Genomic DNA, 20,092 nt, shown 5'->3' on the forward strand with positions numbered 1-20,092 from the left:
TTTGCCATGAGCTATCCCAACATCTATTTCTATCGAATACAAATAATCGAGATTTTTTTTTATGGTACGAGCAAAAAGGATAACTTCATGTTTATTCATATTAATACTGAAAGTAGGAAGCTCCTACCTTCAAAGTTAGTTTACCATTTTGCCCTACATTAAATCAAAATTGAATTAAATAGTAATATTTTAATTACACTATTCCAATAATATTCTTTTACCAAAAAGTTAATTTTTCTCCCCAGTGACTAATAAATTAATTTTGTCCAAATCCTAAGTATTGTTGTCATTATCATCCGGTACTTTAGTGCGATGTACATGTTAATTACTATCTCAACCTTTGGATTTTAAAACCTACATTCAATACTTATTCCTTCTAACTTCCAACAATTATTACATATTCATGTATCGATCTTTTCTTCTTCTTTCTTTCACCTTATAAAAGTGGACTATGAAATCAATTAAGCAATTCGTCACTCTATCAAATCATTGTCAATTGGAATCTTTTTCCATAAAGAATACTGTTTTTGTTTGACACTATCTATACCATGCACAACCAATCTACAAATATTAAACCACGTACATTTTTTTTTCATTTTTCTGCTATTATGTTCGCTAATTTTATAGTTGTACCTCTTGTTATACATATTTTCAGAGTTACTATTATGAAAATGGATATCTTTCGTGATGAAAATTTTGACTATGATACAGTCATTACTGATTTTTAGTAGAAAATAGTAAATACTGCCACCTTTGTTATTTACCTTTTGCTGTAACTAGAAATATCCGGTTCCAATATTAGGCTAATTATCATGCCCATTAGTAGACTTCTACTTCACTTCTTTACTTCCTCTTATGTTTATTTTTACCAATAAGCGCTATGAATTATATGAAATATCATGTTGCTCCCAAACGCACACGCAAGTATATGCGGTCGTACAAGTAACACTATAAAAAAAAACAGCGTTTAGCGACGGACGTATTCCGTTGCTAATCAGCATATATCTGTCGCTAAACATGTGTTGCGACAGATTAGCAACGGAAAGTCGTCTGTTACGATTTTGCGGGTTGCTAACCTCTTAGCGACGGAAAAATGAAATCCGTAGCAAACTTAGCGACAGAGTAGCGACGTATGAGATCCGTTCCACATTATAGCAACGGAATATTTTGTCGTTATTTTTATGAATTTCGTGACTAATTTCATATTTCATTTCGTCGTTTTAGTAAATTAGCGACGAAAACCTTTGTCGCTAATCCGTTGCAAAATATTTGAATTATTTATGCCCGACATTTAGTGATAATACAATGTTTGTCGCAGTCCGTAGCCTACTGTTTTCCCTCTAGCAACGACCAAAATCCGTCGCAAATCTGTCACAAATATTTTTGTTCTAAAAATATTTTTATTTATTTATTTTAAATACACCTGTTGAAACATATCAAATATAAATTAACAAATACCCTAAAAATAACTGACATTCACATAAAATAACATTTACAAAAAAGATTCAAAATAGATATCGAAATCCTCATCGTTAAGTCCAAAACACCGACAAGGCCAAGCTATCAACTACCAAAAGAACCCACATCCGTCAAGTATTGTTAGTGCATAATTTTGTTGTTTCCAACAAAAAAAATAGATAACATAAAAAACTAATGCATGGGTGAAGGACTACGATCATCATCAGAAACTAAAGGATCAACATTGTCAACGTTAGCAGTAGTAGTAGGAGGCACTATGGGTGTAACAACTGATGGATTTTCAATAGGAGTATTTGGATGATGTGATGGTGAAGAAATCACTCCGCGTGCCTTCTCAATAAATAAAGGAAGCAAGCATTCAGTCAGTGTAGGAATCAATCGCATCACTAACTCCTCCATATTTTCTGTCGGTGCTGATTGAGAAGTTGAAGGTGGTGCTGATGCTGAAGCATTAAAGCCAGAATTGACGCAAAGATTCGGCCCATAATAACTTTGTGCTTGAGATCCAAGACCATATATTCTTCTCATCCTTGTTCCCCCAGCAGCTTCGTAATATGCTTCACATTGATCAATATCAAACTGAGACTGTGATTTTTCCCGTAATATTTCTTGATATATTTCCTGTAATAAGTAGTGAAATTAAAACATCAAGAATACTAACCATTCAATTTTACCAAATAAAAAGAGAAATGAATTCCAAAGATAAGGGAGCAGATATTTATCCATTTTTTGTCGGAATTGAAGTCTCATGATGACCAACAAAAAAGAGTTTCATACAACTTGGATATAAATGATCATATACACTGTCTCATAGTCAAGTAACAGAACATGAAAACAAAGACAATTAGAGTTCCTAAACAACAAATAGAAGGACAATTTCAGGCTATTTCCTACTGATTTAAGTCATTACTGATACTACTTTTCAGTTCTTCCTGTCTAGTAGACTGTTTATATCAAGCAAATGTAAATTGACCAACATCAATAGGATATGCAGCTTCATAAATAAAAAGTAAAATTGATATACCTAACAAAAAGCAAATTATGCATAAGCACATTCATAAGGGGACCAAGCAGAGATCCTTATCAACAATTCAACATGCAGAGCAATGCAAGAATAATGAGCCATTCAAGTAATCCTAACAACTTTGTATAAATAGGCATGCAACTTCAAAACTTATTCACAACTATGGGAGTTTGAATAGGGCAACTAGCAGGTGGTTCCACTGCATCACAGGAACAGGCTAGTGTTGTCACTTTGCGGACTTGGTTTGGTTGATGTTGGTGTACAAGTTATAGACTAACAGGCACAAGGTTGCATAAATGCAACACTTGTTGCTGCTGCTATGAGTCAGGATGGGAACACAAGGATTAAAAAAATAAAAATAAAAAAAAAGACTGTGCAGACAAGGCTGGAGGTGTTTGCTGGTTTGCAGCAAGGAATAAACACCAGAAGCTTGATATTACTGGTCCATGGAGAAATAAGAATTTTGGCTTGGAGGCTAGCTGCTGGTGAAATTGTTGGTGTGATAGGAAAACTAGCACATATGAAGTCTACTGCTTGTATCAGTTTTGTTTTTTGCTGGTGCAAGGGTGGTTCAAGGTGGATTTTTGTCTTTGTTCTCTTGATCCTAGGTGCACAGGATGTGATATAAGAACAATTTTTACAGTGCATATCATGAAATATAGATTGCAAGGAGTGGTGTCATGTTCAGATGGAAGTGGTATGCTCAAAAGCTTATTGACATGCTAGTCTGAAAGCTTGACACTAAGCAGGAGGAGGGTACTATATTCAAGGCTGGTGTATATTGTGGGACATGTTTGGTTTGAAGAGGTGGAGATTGATTAGAATTGGCTCATATGAAGAACAGGAGGATATTCATTGCTAAACAACAAGTTTGTTGGTGTTGGACTGAAAAAGACATATTATCATCATGTTCAAGTCTTTTTGGAGGAGAACATGGTGATATTTTTATTCACTAATAAAGTTTTCTTTTTTGCAGGTATCACTGATCTTAGGTCAAATGCACAGAGGAAATATCAATGGACAACAGGTACTTAGTCTGCATGGAACTGTCAAAACAACAGGAAGCAGCTGATTTTTTTTTTTTACAATGACATGGGAAATAATGCAAGTTGAGGTGACAAACTGGTTTTTCAAGTATAAATGATCAATATATAGCAAATGGAAAGGTACATTGGCATGGAGAGAGTCACTTTTCTATAGCTCCACCAGACCACACAGTGCAGCTAGCAACTGGTGTCTATTACTACAGTTGGTACTGGTCACTGATCCTATGCATGGAAAATATGGATGAAAGGGAGTTCATATGGACAGTTAGGGACACACACTAAGGAACATACTTTGGGAAGCAGCTGCAGCCTGGGCTTGCTGGTTTTCTGATCTGCAGGTTCACAAAGTTGCAGATGATTTCACATGTTGCTACTTGAAGCAGCTGGAGGGAATCAGTGCATCATTTGTGCAGATCAGATGAAGAATGGGCAGTACTGCTTGGGAAAAACACTGTTGTTTACAGCAGCTAGGAAAAAGCAGTGCAATGCATGGATTATACTATCACAAAGATAATCAGTTGTGTCAATGATCTAACTATAAAGTGAAGTGCAATTGGTATTGCTAAGGATTTCCTTGCAGTAAGTTGCTAAAGAGTGTTATCTCAAGCTGAGGGCACAGTACCTGAAAATACTGTCTGCATATTTGCAGCCGGGCTATTTACTAAAGTCATCATATAAGGCTTAAGTTTTTCATTAGTTTAATTCTGAAATTATAAAATTTCGAACTTACATGGACAGCTCGGGCACGCTCATCAACAACATATTCTCCATCATGATCATGTGTATGGACGTGCAAATGTACCTCACCTGGTGTTGGATCTCGACCCTTTGCAACAACCTATGCAAAAGTTACTCATTTCAGAAAATTACACCAAGAACAATTGCAGTATAACCAACAATAGACAAACCTAAATAATTCAAGAAAGACAACAACATAGTAATCATGAAAATAGCAATATATATACCTAGGTAAACCAGAATCAAGAACTGCAAAAAACACCTTGAAAAAACAATTTTCAAGTAGTAAATATAAAAATTTTAAGAGTGTATGAAAAAATATATACTTACAAGTCTCTTGCGATGCTCCCTAATGCAGATAGAGCCACCTATGTGAGTCCCGGCAGCAACTTCTTTCCCTCCACAACGATTCTTTGCATTTACTTCTGACTTTTCAACACACTTAGGATCCGCCCAAGGTTGCAACCAACGTTCCCACACATTATCAGACACATAATCCGGCTTAATCCTTTTTTTTTTTTTTTAAATTTTGCTAATGAAATTTCTATACTTTGTTGTTGCCTTAGTATTCCATTGTTTTCTGATTACACTCTCAGGAATCGAAGAGTCCCAATGGTATGTCTTTTGAAAACAGTTTGTAAACCAATATTATTAGTATCCTAACTATAAAAGCTAATACACTTATAAAACGAATTATGATGAAAGTTATACCTTGAATTCCCCAAAATAAAAATCTCTAGTATCTTCTGAGACACCTTTCCAATTGATTCCATTGGGATCAAGTTGATTTTTGAAAGATGCGGATATGGTATTAGAGCATTCTTTAGAAGGTTCCAACCTGCATAAATTTGAAAACATTATTTCAAGGCCTACCACAAATTATATATATATATATATATATATATATATATATATATATATATATATATATATATATATATATATATATATATATATATATATATAAATACTAGCATGGACTAATCCTGCAGGAGTAAGAGTAACAAGTGTAAGTGTCCGCTGCCTACGACGACTACTGGTGTCACGACCCAACCCCGTAGGCCGTGACTAGTGCCCGAGATGGACACTCGTACATACTTACTATCCAAAATCTACTTGCGTTTAACATGTTAAGGACTTTCATGCATACTAGACAATTTATCATTTAAATCATTACTTATGATATCGCACACAAACCGGTTAGGCTGTCGTAGAGTAGGGAAGTGCCAACGTGAACCATATTAACATAACTGAACAAATACGACCCATGACCCACATACATGTCTACAAGCCTTTAAGAGTAACAACAACATCATTTGACGGGATAGGGCCCCGCCGTACCCTGAAATAGTCATATATATATATGTATGTACCATAGAAGGATCTGTACCAAAAGTATGGGCTCCGGAACAAGGGAGCACTCCCAAGTGGCAGAATAGATGTCCTAAGCTGGCGGATCACCACAACGAGCGTCTGTACCTGCGGGCATAAAACGCAGCCCCCGAAGAAAGGGGGTCAGTACGGAATATGTACTGAGTATGTAAGGCATGAAGTACAGTATGGAGGATCATAACTAAAATAGAAACTCACCAGGACAAATATGAATGTTAAAACATCAATACGTTTGCCTTATGAAATGAAAGTCGTGCAATTCCACATCATAAATCATATACATATATAACGTATCCCGGCCCTCTAGTGAGGGACTCGGTGAACAATGCAGTGGAGTGCGCACGAGAACGTATCCTGGCCCGGGACTCAGTGAAGGATACCTTGAGGCATGCACGAGCAGAGTAGTGAGAAACTATATGCACATAAACCAATTTTTAAAACTCGATGGATAAGTACACAAAACGACACTTGACTGATCATAAGCACGTTTCGAGGCAATCCGAGTTAAAATAAGAAAGTTATGGGCATTTTTACTACGGAACCTTTACGAACGTTTCAAAACAATCCGAGACCGTCTGCAAAAGTTAGAGACATTAATACTTATAGAACTCTTTTAAAAACAAGAACTTTTTATGCTTTGCTCGTTATTCATTCATATAATAATCTCGACTATACTAAGTATACTCATTTCAAGAAGTGAATAAGAATCGTAAACAAGCTCGGAATCAAGAATAGAGTTATCCCAAGATACGTATCATACCTTATTTAGCTCTAGGACATGCCAAAAGAAAGAAAGGGTAAGCCTTACATACCTTGCCCGCTTCCTAAGCTAATCCGAACTTAAGTCTCGGCTTTCACAAGATCTACAACAACGTTAGTAGATACCAAACATTAGCTATAGATACTTAGAATTCCAATCCTAAACTAACTCCTCATTTACAGAAATTTCGGCAGCATTTCCCATGTAAATACAACTAACCCCGAGAATCCAACTCGGCCAAATCATCAACAACAAATCCGAGAATTCAACTCGGCCAAATTATCAACAACAATACCAACAGTCATTCTAACAATATCAACAATCAATTCAAAACGCATTCTAACGTTAGTAACTTCTTTCTACAAACTTCGACGGCGTTTCATTTACGTTCGATTCATAATTGCTCGCATATCCAAGTACTAATCCGAAACCATTCTAACATAATTCAAGAACACTTCAAACAATTCACACAATATTCAAAACGGCCCAACCAACATACCACTTCACCCGAAACCTTCCAAGTGCAACAAGAGCAATAACAACACATTCCCTTCTTTCAAATTCATGAACTACACCAACAATTCACACGCTAACAACATTATTTTCCATAAATACAAGAAGTGGTATTATTGTCGCATTAGCTTCTAAAACAACTCTCCAACCATTACAACTTCAACTAGAATTATTAAACTTTCATTTTCATCATAGAATCCATAACAACAACAACCAAAATACTAAGTAAAAATTGGTTCATTATTCCTACACAACACAACATATACACGGCCAAGCACCCACCTACACGGCTCAACCCCAACACACAAAATTTCATGATTTTCATTCATTTCCACACACTACAACATGTACAAAACATTCATAACATATGAAAAAGAGGATTAAACCTTACCTTTCTTCACTACACTTCTCAACTTGGCTAGGGTGGTAAAGTGCACAAATAAATGTTTTGCTTGCTCCAACAACTACTTCACGTTAAAGAGGACCTTCCAATTGGTTGATTTGCTAGGAGAAAATAATTTTTTTGATCAAGATTTTTGGACCTCAATTTTGGTCACCATGGCCGAATGGCCTTCTCCTTTCTTTTCTCCAAGGTTCTTGATTTTTCTAAGGGATAAAGATGAAAATGTGATTAATAAGTCATCTTTTATGTACATATATTATGCATCCATGTGGGCCAAGGCCCACACCACCTTGGACGGCCCACTTGGCCCTTTTGCTTCATGACTTATAACTTTCCAAAATTAACTTTCAACCCCAAATTTTCCTTAATATTTCCATGAGCCACCTTGTGAATTTTCCTTTTTACCCCTAGCCTTTCTTAATATTTCCACATCAAAAAATTTCATAAACAACTTGTGTGTTACACAAGATCAAAAATATAGCCTTGCCCTTAACTTATCGCAATTATCTTGGAATATCCGAATGTACAAAATACGGGACATAACAACTGGACTCTTTTTCGCTTATAGTGTTGCTCTGGTTTGATGTACCCTCATCTATTGGGTTGCTCAGATCAGGTGTAATGGGAGATAATTCAGGTATGGTTGGGTTACTACCATGATCTGATGCTTGAACCGGTGGCGTACCTAAAGTTGAACATGGTTTATAGGATCTGGCCCACCTATGGAACTCGTACCACCTTGTTGAGGACCAACTGTGGTGGGAATAGGAATGGTAGGCATGTTTGCATGACGAGCAGAATCACCCCTAAGTGAGGACTTTCCTACACGACCTTCGCTACCTCGACCTTTTCCTCGAGCCATATCTACAAAAAAATGTGGACGTGAGGAAATTAAAGCAACCATCAGTTAAAAAAGTAACCAGTAAAATGCAAGTAGGATGCTAGTAAAGAGGTTTTTATACAAGCTGTTTGCAAGTCTACAAATATGACTAATCTTGATTTACAAAATCTGCAGCTTGTTACACAAGTAAACCTACAATTTATAGTTTCTATTATGAGAGGCAATAGTTGCTACCACATGCAGGAAACTGAGAGGTTTAAATTATGTTTGCTGTGTATTATAGTTTTTCGATTAAAGGAATCTAATTGAACTCCTTATGTCCACCTAGCGCTGCCCCTGCCTAACAAAGCATAACACAAAAGATAACACTCATAATTTGTAAAAACTAATAACAGCTGAATTAGTGTCGATGTGTTGGTCCTGAATGGAGTTTAATCAGTTAATTAATAAGAAGAAAGATGAAGCTTCTGTTCATGAAAACACGTAGAACCAGTATAGGAAGACAATAGAGAAGGATTGGACCAAGAGAGTACAACGATAAAGGGTTGAGTTAATGGTAAAACCAGAAAGAAGAACTTCACTGATTACATATTTATATATAGTCTTCGTAAATTATTAACTAAGCAACATATATAAATGTTAAACTACTACAACATACTAATTCTAGCACAACATTCAATTTTTTCCAGTTATCATCTCAACAATGCAAAGACTTTGTTTTAGATAATGTGGGGTATCCCAAGATCAATATATTATATTACAAGAAACATTGTTGAATTCCAATATATTATATTACAAAGATCAATATATTATATGCGAGGATCAATAAACAGACTTGAGGCTTGAACCGGTGGCGTACTTAAAGTTTGAACTTGGTTTATAGGATCTGTCCCACCTATGAAACTCGTACCACCTTGTTGAGGACTAACTGTGGTGGGAATGGGAATGGTAGGCATGTTTGCATGACCAGTAGAATCACACCTAAATGAGGACTTTCCTACACGACCTTCGCTACCTCGACCTCTGCCTCGAGCCATATCTACAAAAAAATGTGGACATGAGGAAATTAAAGCAACCATCAGTAAAAAAGTAACCAGTAAAATGCAAGCAGGCTGCACTTCTTATGCCAAAATTTGAATTTTACAATTACTATGAAGAAATAAATATTACCAAAACTGCTATTGCTGTAAGTTTTTCAACCACCAAAGGAAAAAAATGTGGTGAAAATAGAAAATTCCAATTGTAACAAACCTACGAATAACTTATAGTTGAAATCAAACCCATGAAACAATGTCAAACTGGTTGTACATGGTTTGTTTATAGTATCCGAGCAAATGATGGTTCTCTCAAACTACACATATTAACAATGAGTGTAGATGTAAATTAAAAATAGATCATGAAAACCATGTTTTTACAGAAAGTGAACAACTGTTTATATAAATTAGCTCTCTTGAGCTTGATTTTAGAGTTTGTTTCTGCCAAGGACCGACGCTTTTTGTTTCAGGCAGCAACGTCATGCTATTTTTCCTTACCCTTAGAAATCTGTAGAATTTGAATAGTTTGTAGAAGCTTCACTTGGACAATGATTTTTACATGTACAAAGTTATACAAACATACAGAGAGAGTTACACTTCAAAGTATGTACTACTGTTATTCTAATTAACCAAAATAAAGACAAATAACTACTCATAATACAAGCTGTAAACTGATTCATGTATGCTATCGAACAAACACTAATTTATTTCAACTAAAGAGCAAACAAAACTTTTAAACGTAGATCTGGAAAACTACCTTTTATCCTCAAAATTGGTACTAAAAGCATAGGCAATCTCCTTGTCGTGGTGATCAGCAATCTTCAACAGAGCTTTCAAACGAACTGGAAAAAGAAAAGACGTTCAACACCAACGAACTGCAGAAACTTGCGAAAGATTATAAGTATAAAGAAGAATAAGAGAATCGAAATTATAGTGGAAAAGGACCCAATAATTGTGCAGAAATTAGCTGTAACAGATTGCTCATCACCTCAGATGAAGAAGCTCAGAAATCAAACAACCAAACAAAGGTAGATGATCAGGAAACAGCAGAGCAGAAAATGAAAAGAGAGCTAAAGCACACAAAGTTCACACAATTTGAAGCGGCCATTTCATCGTCAATATAGCTGAAGGGCAATTTAGGACTGCGCATGTGCAACGGCTATTATCTGAGTCAACATGTGTTAGACATGAAGACCAAAATTAAGATTGAAATCACAAAAGTAAGCCTTGGTCGGCAAGCCAGCAAGACAACAACCAGCTGCTTCCAAGCCTCTTCTATATATTAGTAATTACAAGAAACATTGTTCAATTCCAATAAAAGGGAAAAATATACATGGTATGACACACATGATTAGTTAACAGTTTCTAAGGCTAGATTTACATTTGTCATCACCAGTAACCTAGTACCACCCTATCACAAAATTCAGCCCTCCATCCAGGACAATCAGAATTAAACGGAATTACTGAAACAACCAAATCTGATAAGGAATCAGCTTGAGGCACCCCCTGATAAAAGTATAAATGAATATGTAACAATTGAGATGTCCAGATGATAATTCATGTTCGGTAGGTCTCACGACAAAAATGGTCAACCAGAAGACAGGGAAAGGAACTAGATATATAGACATGAGGAGAGGATTTATTTGAGAATGAAATATGAGAAGATTCTAAGGAATCCTCAGTTAAATTCTCAGTGCTTGTCAATAGAGGACTAGTAGGATTCTTCCCTCAGAAGGGCCTCAGACCTGACCCTAACTCTCTATTCCTTTTTATTCTAGCTATGAAGGGCCTCACCAAGATGCTGGAAGCAGTCACTTGTTGGTTTTTAGTACATCAAGATAGGATTTGGAATTTTTGTGAAATATTAGGAATTGGCTACTGGTGTTGTAGTACTAATGAAACTGCATATGCGGTTTGGTTTTACTACATTCGGTAATTGGTATCAAGGTTTTTCCAGGATCTCAAATTGTAGCACCTGGAAATCTGCAGCACAGCATGAAGTTCACATTGCAGAATTTCAGAAAATGCAGAATACATGACAACACAACCAGTAGTTTTCATCAAATTCAATTTTGGCCATACTTGCTCATCAGTTGTAGAAAAAATGTAGCAGTTCTTTGTCATCAACAACTGCTATTTATCATTTTATACAAAGCAATAGTCAAGTTATTGTACAGAGAGAGAGAGAGAGAGAGGAGATGAATAAACTTAAGTGAGAAAAACTTCAATAGCGGGCAACAATACCTCAACAAAAGCAGCTAAAATGCGGAACCTTCAATAAGTAGCACGTCAATGAATTCTGACCAGCTATCCACTGCGTATCTGTAATATAAATAACATCAGGAGGATTCTATCAAAGGTTGAACTAAAACTATAATGGAATATAAAAGTCTAATAGAGGATTTAATGATTTTAGTTACATGTTACTTTATCCCAAGCAAGTATTTTGGCTACGAACTTAAGCACGTAACCCAAATAAGTAGCCAATAAATAAGAAGGCATATATCAAACAACATAGTCGCATAGTACACTACAAGATTCAGTAAGTAATGATGAAAGTGGTAAAATAGATTAAAGAAAACAATAAAAAAAAAACTGTGGTGCAAATCAAAACACTCAACCATCCATCAGAAATTTTTACACCCAAATCTTAAGCAAAATACAATAAAGATACAACAACACATGTTACTAAGCATTAGTCACTATCTGTTCCTTCTTCTAACTCTTCCTCATCCTCCATAGTTTCCTCTGTTTCATACTCTTCTTCAGTTTCATACTCTTCTTCTGTAGATTCATCTTGGATTTCATGATGCTCTGGCAATAACCTATCATCGATGGGTTCATCCCTTTCAATTGCATTCCTGTTTGGATCATATAAGAGTATTTTCATCAATCGAAACATTCATATCTATCTCATGGACTTCAACTTCTTCAACTTGGAATGGAGCATTAAAATCTGGAGCTGTCACCATTACTTCCTCATCGGGTAATTCAACAACATTCCGAGGTTTGACCTTCAACACAGCTACCCAATCATCCTTATCCTTTTTCTTGCTAGGATATGAAACATAACACACTTGAGTTGCTTGCATTGCAAGAATAAAAGGTTCATATTTTTTATATCGGCGACGATGATTAACATCAACCAATTTGTATTGATTATGCTTTTTAAAACCAACATCCATAGTTGGATCAAACCATTCACAGTTGAATAACACAGTTTGCTTTAAAAGATCTTCACGAAATTCCACTTGTATAATCTCTTTTATCCGTCCATAGTAATCACCAAAATTTGGATCCGAGATACAAACTCCACTGTTCATTGTTGATCTTGCGCTACCATGACTGTCTGTGTGAAATTTGTATCCATTAGTAAAATACACAGAATGATATGTTGCGCCTATTAGTGGTCCATGAGCAAGACTACGCAAGAATTTATTCTCAATATGGTTGCAGCGGACCTATTTGGAAAAATGTAAGACTTAGTTAAATTTTGAGAATTTAATAACATCTTGTATAAAAATTAATGATTGTTGAAACTTACATATTCCTTGAACCATATAGAGAAATATGCTTCAAGGCTCTCATCTATTTGACCTTGAGTTAGATTTAGGAATTCTCCTTGCAGACGTTGTACGTACATACTTCATTGCAACAAAATAAGTTCAATAGAAAGTCATGATATATATGGATATATTTATAATAATAAGAGAGTTTAACATTCAAATGCTACCTCACAAACGGTTCAACCTCTTTACAATTTAGTAAAATGTAAGTTTGGGCAGCCTTGATTTCTTCAAGGGATAAATTCCTCTTTTTTGCTTCTCCCCATAGTCGACCGGGATGGGTGAATATTGAAAAAAAATTTCCTTCAAGATCTTCTACAGCACCACCGTCATCATTACGGTCTCATCGTGATTACGTGTCATGACATGAGGTTCAAAATAATGAGAAAACAAATGTGTTGACTCCTTCATCAAGTATGCTTCACAAATGGAACCCTTAACACTAGCTTTATTCCCAATCATTCTTTTAAGAGTTCCGAGGTACCTAAGTACATAAATGGATGAACCGTTATATTAGAAAAGTTATGTTTAGCATAATTGTCACAATTGGAACATAAAGTTTCAAATTTACCTTTCAAAAGGATACATCCATCGATATTGTACAGGTCCAGCAATCTTTGCTTCATATGGCAGGTGCACAGGCAGATGTTCCATTGAGTCAAAGAACCCAGGGGGAAATATACGTTCTAACTACACAAGATTTGCGAGATGTCTGTCTTTAATATTTCCATGTCATCCACTCGTAGAGTGGTTGAAGTAAGATCTTTAAAAAATAAGCTCAATTCTGTAAGTGCTTGCCACACATTACTGGGAAGCAGTTCACGAAAAGCAATAGGCATTAGTCGTTGCATGAATACATGGCAATCATGACTTTTCATGCCAAATAATCTTTTCGCGTTTGTGTCTGGACATCTACCCAAATTCGAAACATACCCATCTGGAAACTTCAAACCCTTCACCCAATTGAACAAGATAGCTCTTTCTTCATTATCTATTGTGTATATAGCTTTTGGATATTTTCCACTATTGTCCTTTCCCAACTGTGGTCGATCGCAGTAATTTACCATATCTTGACGTGATTGTAGATTGTCTTTGGTTTTGTTATCAATATTAAAAACCGTATTAAATACATTATCAAAAACATTTTTTTCAATATGCATGATGTCAAGATTATGTCGATTCATGTTAGAACTCCAATAAGGCAAATCCCAAAATATGCTTCACTTTTTCCACCCACAAGACTTACATATTCTCTGATTAACTTCCTATGCATCTAACTCTATTAGTTTCCTTATCCCCAAGTCACAAATTTGGTTCAAAATTTCCTCTCCTGTTCTATAGAGTGGTGATAGTCTTTTGACAGTCTTACCTTTGAGAAAGTTTTCACGATCTCTCCTAAAAGGATGATGTTGGTCAAGGAACATTCTGTGACTATCAAACCAAGATGTTTTCCTGCCATGTTGTAATCTAAAGGATTGTGTTTCCTCCATACAATAAGGACATGCTAACTTGCCCGCAGTACTCCATCCTGATAACATAGAATATGCTGGGAAGTCACTGATTGTCCACATCAAAGCTGCCCTCAGTTGAAAGTTTTGCCTTTTCGAGATGTCAAATGCTTCTACACATGTCTCCCACAACAAGGTCAATTCCTTTATTAGAGGATGCAGATAAACATCAATTTTATGTTTGGGATTGTTTGGCCCAGGAACAATGACAGTTAGGAACATATATGGCTCTTTCATGCACATTCCTGGAGGCAAATTGTATGGGGTGACAATCACTGGCCACGAAGAGTATTTCCTCCCAGATTGACTAAATGGTTGGAAACCATCAGTACATAATCCCAACCTTACATTCCTTGGTTCAGCAGCAAAAAAAAGATTGAGTTTCATTAAAGTTCTTCCAAGCCTCAGAGTCTGATGGATGACGCATTACCCCATCCTCTTTTGTATGCTCATGGTGCCATCTCATGTCGGCAGCTGTAGCATGGGATGCATATAATCTTTTCAATCTAGGAATCAAAGGAAAATAATACATTTTCTTGTAAGGGACCAATTTCCTCTTAGGAGAGCCGACACGACGCTTATACCTCTGGTTACCACAAAATTTACAAGATGTAAGGTGTTCATCATCACCCCAATACAACATACATCCTGAATCACAACAATCAATCTTTTCAACTGGCAAACCCAAACTACGCACTAGTTTCTTAGTCTGATAATAGCTATCAAGCACTTTGTTATCTTCAGGTAAAGCCTCTTTCAACAATTGTATCATTTGGTTATAACCTCTCTGTGACAAAGTATTCTCCATTTTAATATTTAACATTCTGGAGACTACTGCAAGCTGAGAGAGAGAAGAACCGGAATATAATTTTTCATCAGCAGCTTGTAGCAAATTGTAAAATCTTTGGGACTCGGGATTAGGCTCCTCCTCCATTGAAGTTTCATAAGGATGAGAATAATCAACTTCAATATTGCTATAAGATTGCGAACTCGAACCCTAACCAAAGTTGGGACCAGCTGCATCCAAGACTATTTGTCGGTATGGATTATCGAATCCCGATTCAGGTTGAGAATCACCGTGCAAATCATTACCAGAAGCTATCTCACTGATCACATCTTTTTCCCCTTGATACTCCCAAACAAAATAGTCCTCAACAAATCCAAAATTAAAAAGGTGATATTCAACGATTTCAACATCCATGTATTTAATGTTGTGACATTTTTTACATGGACATCTAACCTTGTTACCGCTCATGTAATTTCGTTGAGAAAGTGCAAATTGGATAAAATCATCTACACCGGTTACAAAGCTAGAGTTTATACCCCCTCGGCCATCCAACCTATCGTACATCCAATCACATTTGTAGCCTAGAATTTGACAGAGTACGAGCGAATTTTACTATGCACTTTGGCCTCGTCAAATTTTTGGCGCCGTTGCCTGGGATTTGTAAACATCTACTTCAAATTAGTTGTCTTATTACTACTTTGAGATTTCTTTCTCGTACTACTTCTTCAAGTACTCTGTACTCTAATTCCTGACAAGTTTTGGGGAACAAAACTTGAAGATACCATGATTAATTATTATAATTATTATATTATCAGATTTTTTGGTGAATAAAAAAATTCCCCTCAAGTGAGGAAACTTTAGTTGTTCCTTGAAACATATCAGTCAGAAACGGGAACGGCTGCCAAAATAAGAAGAACATAAGGATCAAATCGAGGTATGTTTTTCTTTCAACTTAGAAGCTTGCCTCAATCCATAAGTAGGTATACATCTTAAGAAATGAATCAAGGTGCTCTCAAATTTTACCTCATCAAAGAAATCTGCATCTGGTTTTTTTCTTTTATGAAAGAAATCTACATATAGTAACTTGTAAGACATCCCAACAATACTGTTCTATCAAGTGATCTAGATGGTAATATAAAACCCAAAAAAAAAAAATGCATCAAAATAATCAATCACCACATATGTTTAATGGAGAAGCTCATAAGAAGCGATATATGTACTTTTGACCCCTTAAATAAAATTTGTAGAAATTCAAAAGTTCTTCTTCATTGGAATTCATCTCCTTAAATCATATGAATAACTAAGAAAGAGTGGTTGTTGCTCCCTGATCGCTTACATAAAATAATCAAGATGGCCTTTGAAGGAAAAAGATGACAGTTAGTTACCCAAAAAAAAAAAAAAAAGATGACAAATATTTTTTGTAAACAATAAAGTGGTAATATTTTTGTCTCTCTTATGAAAATAATCTTAATATGCACTAACCATGTACATTTATCTATGTACATCTATCCAGATACTACATTAGTATATCATAAGCAAAGTCACATCTATAATCACATTAAGAAAATTCCTATAGTTAAATCAATCATTAATTTTTTAGACAATTGTTGTTAGTCCAATCCAAATATGAGAAAGAATATAATAAGAACAACATCGAAGATAAGTGGCACAATTTCTACTGATCAATACACGTAAAGGCAAGTTATATAAAATGTAGTCTAAATAAATGGATTACAGGAGAGTTCCATTAATGTCCAAGCTAAAAGCTAAGGGAGAAAATAGAAACGAATAGAAAAGCAGCACTTATCGAGTCCGAAACGATGAAAAACCAGACGCGGGAACAAACAAGCACCATATCGCAGAACAAACAAGAACCATATCGCAAAGCCAAAATTAAAAGAAGCAAAGAAAGCATCAATATTAGACGGGCGCAACAAAAAAAGTTTGAGAAAGATCAAAATTTCAGCAGCAAACAAATCAATTACAGACATGCAATTGAGAAAATAAAAAGAAAAGAAAGCAACCAATTGACTGTGTGCTCAATCAAATAAATTTATTTAGCCATTAGGAATTAACAAAAAAAAAAAAAAGAGACACAAACACCCATTATCCATACTCAACAACATCGATTACCATAAATTTAACGTGAAAATAGAGCAAGCCATAATGATTTAGATGGAGTAAGAAAGCGAGAAGAATTTTTTTTTCAGTGAAAACACATTAGAGAGCAAAGAGAATTCCAGAAATACCTGCTATGAAGAGCTGATCCATGAGTAGAACTGAGAACTCCAAGAAGAAACATCTAGAAGATAGGTATGATGGGCAAACGTGGCAACGAATATAAAAGACAGGTAAGTGACATAAGCTACAATGACTAAACTTCCCTCGGATTGAATTTTATTGACATGTAAATAGACATGTCGAAACTTAAGTTTTTCTAATATATAGAAATATTTCAGGTTTAATGTAACATTCTATGAAATTAGAATTTAGCCCACTAAGTCAACTAGAAAAGTTTAAACTATGTAAGTTAAATTTAAGGGGAAATAACTCATATATACCGCTCACACGTCTAGTTTGCAGCCAATCTAGCCTTTTGTATCATTCTATCCCACTACGGTATGATCGGTGTATACATAATATATATGTTTTGTATAGCTATACTACCCAAGCATATAATTTGCAGCCGATGTAGCCCATTATACCATCAGTGTATAGATAATGTAACTATTCTGTATTGTTATATATAACATTCATATATTCTGTATACATAATGTATATGCTTTGTATAATCATGTATAAACACACCAAACCAACTCAAATTGCAGTGTATAGATAATGTATCTCTTCTGCATAGCTATATATAAGTCGCTCAACTTTTTTTTTTTTTTTTTGTAACTTTTGCATCTACTTGATGCCTTTTCATTCTGGATTTTGAGAATTTTTCACAAGCACAAACGGGGTAGAACGAAGACAACACCAAACAATGATATAGGAGAAAACACCCAGCATTGGATAAATATAAATGGAGACAACACAAAAGTTAACCTCTTCTTCCTCAAGAGAACATAAAGCCCGTTTGGATTGGCTTATAAGTTGCTTATAAGCTGTTTTCAGCTTTTTTGAGTGTTTGGTTGGCCAGCTTAAAGTCATTTTGTGCTTAAAATAAGCTCAAAAAAGATAATTGGGCCCATTTGACTTAGCTTATCTAAAGCAGCTTATAAGCTGAAAACAGCTTATAAGCCGAAAAAAAAAAGTTAGACTACCCCAACTTTTCTTTTTTTAGCTTATAAGTTGTTTGCAGCTTATAGGCATAAGCCCATCCAAACAGGCTCATATTCTGCCGAACAAACAGTAAAGCGGCACAAACCGTCATAATCTCATGAGGCAGCTATTAAAAATAACAAACATAATAAAAGACAAAATCGACTAGTGCTCGAAAATGTGAAAACAAAATTATCAACGAAAATAGTACAATGTGCAAAGTGCTTAGCCACGGATTAAAGGGGATATTTCATTCAAGAAGGGTCATTCTGATTGCCTCCATTGAATCACCGGAAAGCCACCACCACCACCACCATCCCTTCTTGCACTCCACCCAGATAACCTCACGATCTATAAAGATTAGAACAAAGTTGACCCAAAAAGTCAAGTTTCAGAGGCCTCAAAAATGGCTTCCAAATTTTCCCTCCTCTTTCACCCAAAACAGAGACGACTACCATAAAAATAGAGCTCGCGACCGGAGTGGGAAAACAGGAAAATATTTGAAGGGCTGAAGAAGATGTAGTGTTTGAAGGGTGAAGCGGTGTCTTAGGCTGCAAACTAGATAGGCGAAGGGATATTTAGGGTAAGAAGAGGATAGTTGGGCTATTTTTGGTAAACTAGATCACTTATGGGTATTGGGCCGTAAATATTCCTCAATTTAATACTCCCTCCATTTCAAAATAAGTGGTGCTTTTAGCTTTTTATTTTTTTCCAAAATAAAAAGAAGCCATTAATTTTTCTGTCACGACCCAAATAGTCGTGAGTGGCACCCACACTAAACCTCCTAGTGGGCGAACCATCTGTCACGACCCAGCTAGGGGCCGCGACGGGTACCCGGGGCTAGCCACCGAGCACCACTCACTCTACCACTCATCTTACTCACTTAAGGACCTTTTATCAACTTCATACACGAATTATAGGAAAAACATATTTTAGATAGAAATATAAATGCTTTATATACATTTGCCTCTCGGCTATCAAAATAATATATACATATAATAACATCTTGTGAGACCATCTAACCCACACTGCGTATCTACGAGCCTCTACTGACGGACTGTATATATATAGACGGAACAAGACTCCGTCGTGCCCAAAATATGCATATATACCAAAAGGAGAATCACAAGCACCTCCGAACAATGGAGTGCTCTCAATCAGCTGACAACTACTAAGAATCTAGATCAAGCTCACTTCCCTGTCTACCAGTGGGCATGAACACAGCGTCCAAAGAAAACGGACGTCAGTACGAATATTATACTGAGTATGAAAGGCATAAACAATGAAGGAAGACAACAATAATATAATGAGAACATCAATATGAAGCATCTGGATCTGAATGACAATCATAAGAGAAGTAATGCATGCTGTCTTACTCATACTCATCATCATATCATATATGCATAATATGTAAGTTGCCCGTCCATATCGGAACAGTGTGATAATCAATAACAATAGCCCGTGTCCAGGGTATCATCTCATGCCGCCCACTAGTGGTGTCTGCCCATGCCATCTGGCCATGGTGTATACGTGTAGCTGCCCGTCTTGGGGGTGACTGCCCGGCCAAATAGGCGCGGTGTAATAGTAATATAATCATGCATGCATAAGGCTCAAGATCAACTATACTTTATCGGGGTGACGTAAAGTCGTGATCCCCCGATTGTATTATGGAGCAATTATCGACATTCTGCCTCACCTTGAAGGAAGTAGCACATAAGGTGAGTGTAAGCAATAAAT

General features: G+C 35.9%; 1 protein-coding gene and 1 long non-coding RNA gene across 2 annotated transcripts; both read right to left on the reverse strand.

The window, feature by feature from the left end:
* Window positions 1-1,491: 1,491 nt before the first annotated feature.
* On the reverse strand, window positions 1,492-8,217 carry LOC132631088 (uncharacterized). Its single transcript, XM_060346688.1, has 5 exons — window positions 8,094-8,217; window positions 7,890-8,040; window positions 4,999-5,125; window positions 4,280-4,387; window positions 1,492-2,100 (listed from the first exon to the last, which is right to left on the reverse strand). The coding sequence occupies exons 1-5, from the start codon at window positions 8,215-8,217 to the stop codon at window positions 1,651-1,653; spliced, it is 960 nt and encodes a 319-aa protein (XP_060202671.1). The 3' UTR covers window positions 1,492-1,650.
* A 651-nt stretch (window positions 8,218-8,868) lies between these two features.
* Window positions 8,869-17,561, reverse strand: LOC132633985 (uncharacterized). The gene is made up of 4 exons (XR_009579986.1): window positions 17,341-17,561; window positions 11,475-11,552; window positions 9,988-10,105; window positions 8,869-9,235 (listed from the first exon to the last, which is right to left on the reverse strand). It is a non-coding gene; the product is annotated as an uncharacterized LOC132633985 (long non-coding RNA).
* Window positions 17,562-20,092: the final 2,531 nt, after the last annotated feature.

Source organism: Lycium barbarum, chromosome 3 (assembly GCF_019175385.1).
Source record: "Lycium barbarum isolate Lr01 chromosome 3, ASM1917538v2, whole genome shotgun sequence".
NCBI lineage: Eukaryota > Viridiplantae > Streptophyta > Magnoliopsida > Solanales > Solanaceae > Lycium > Lycium barbarum.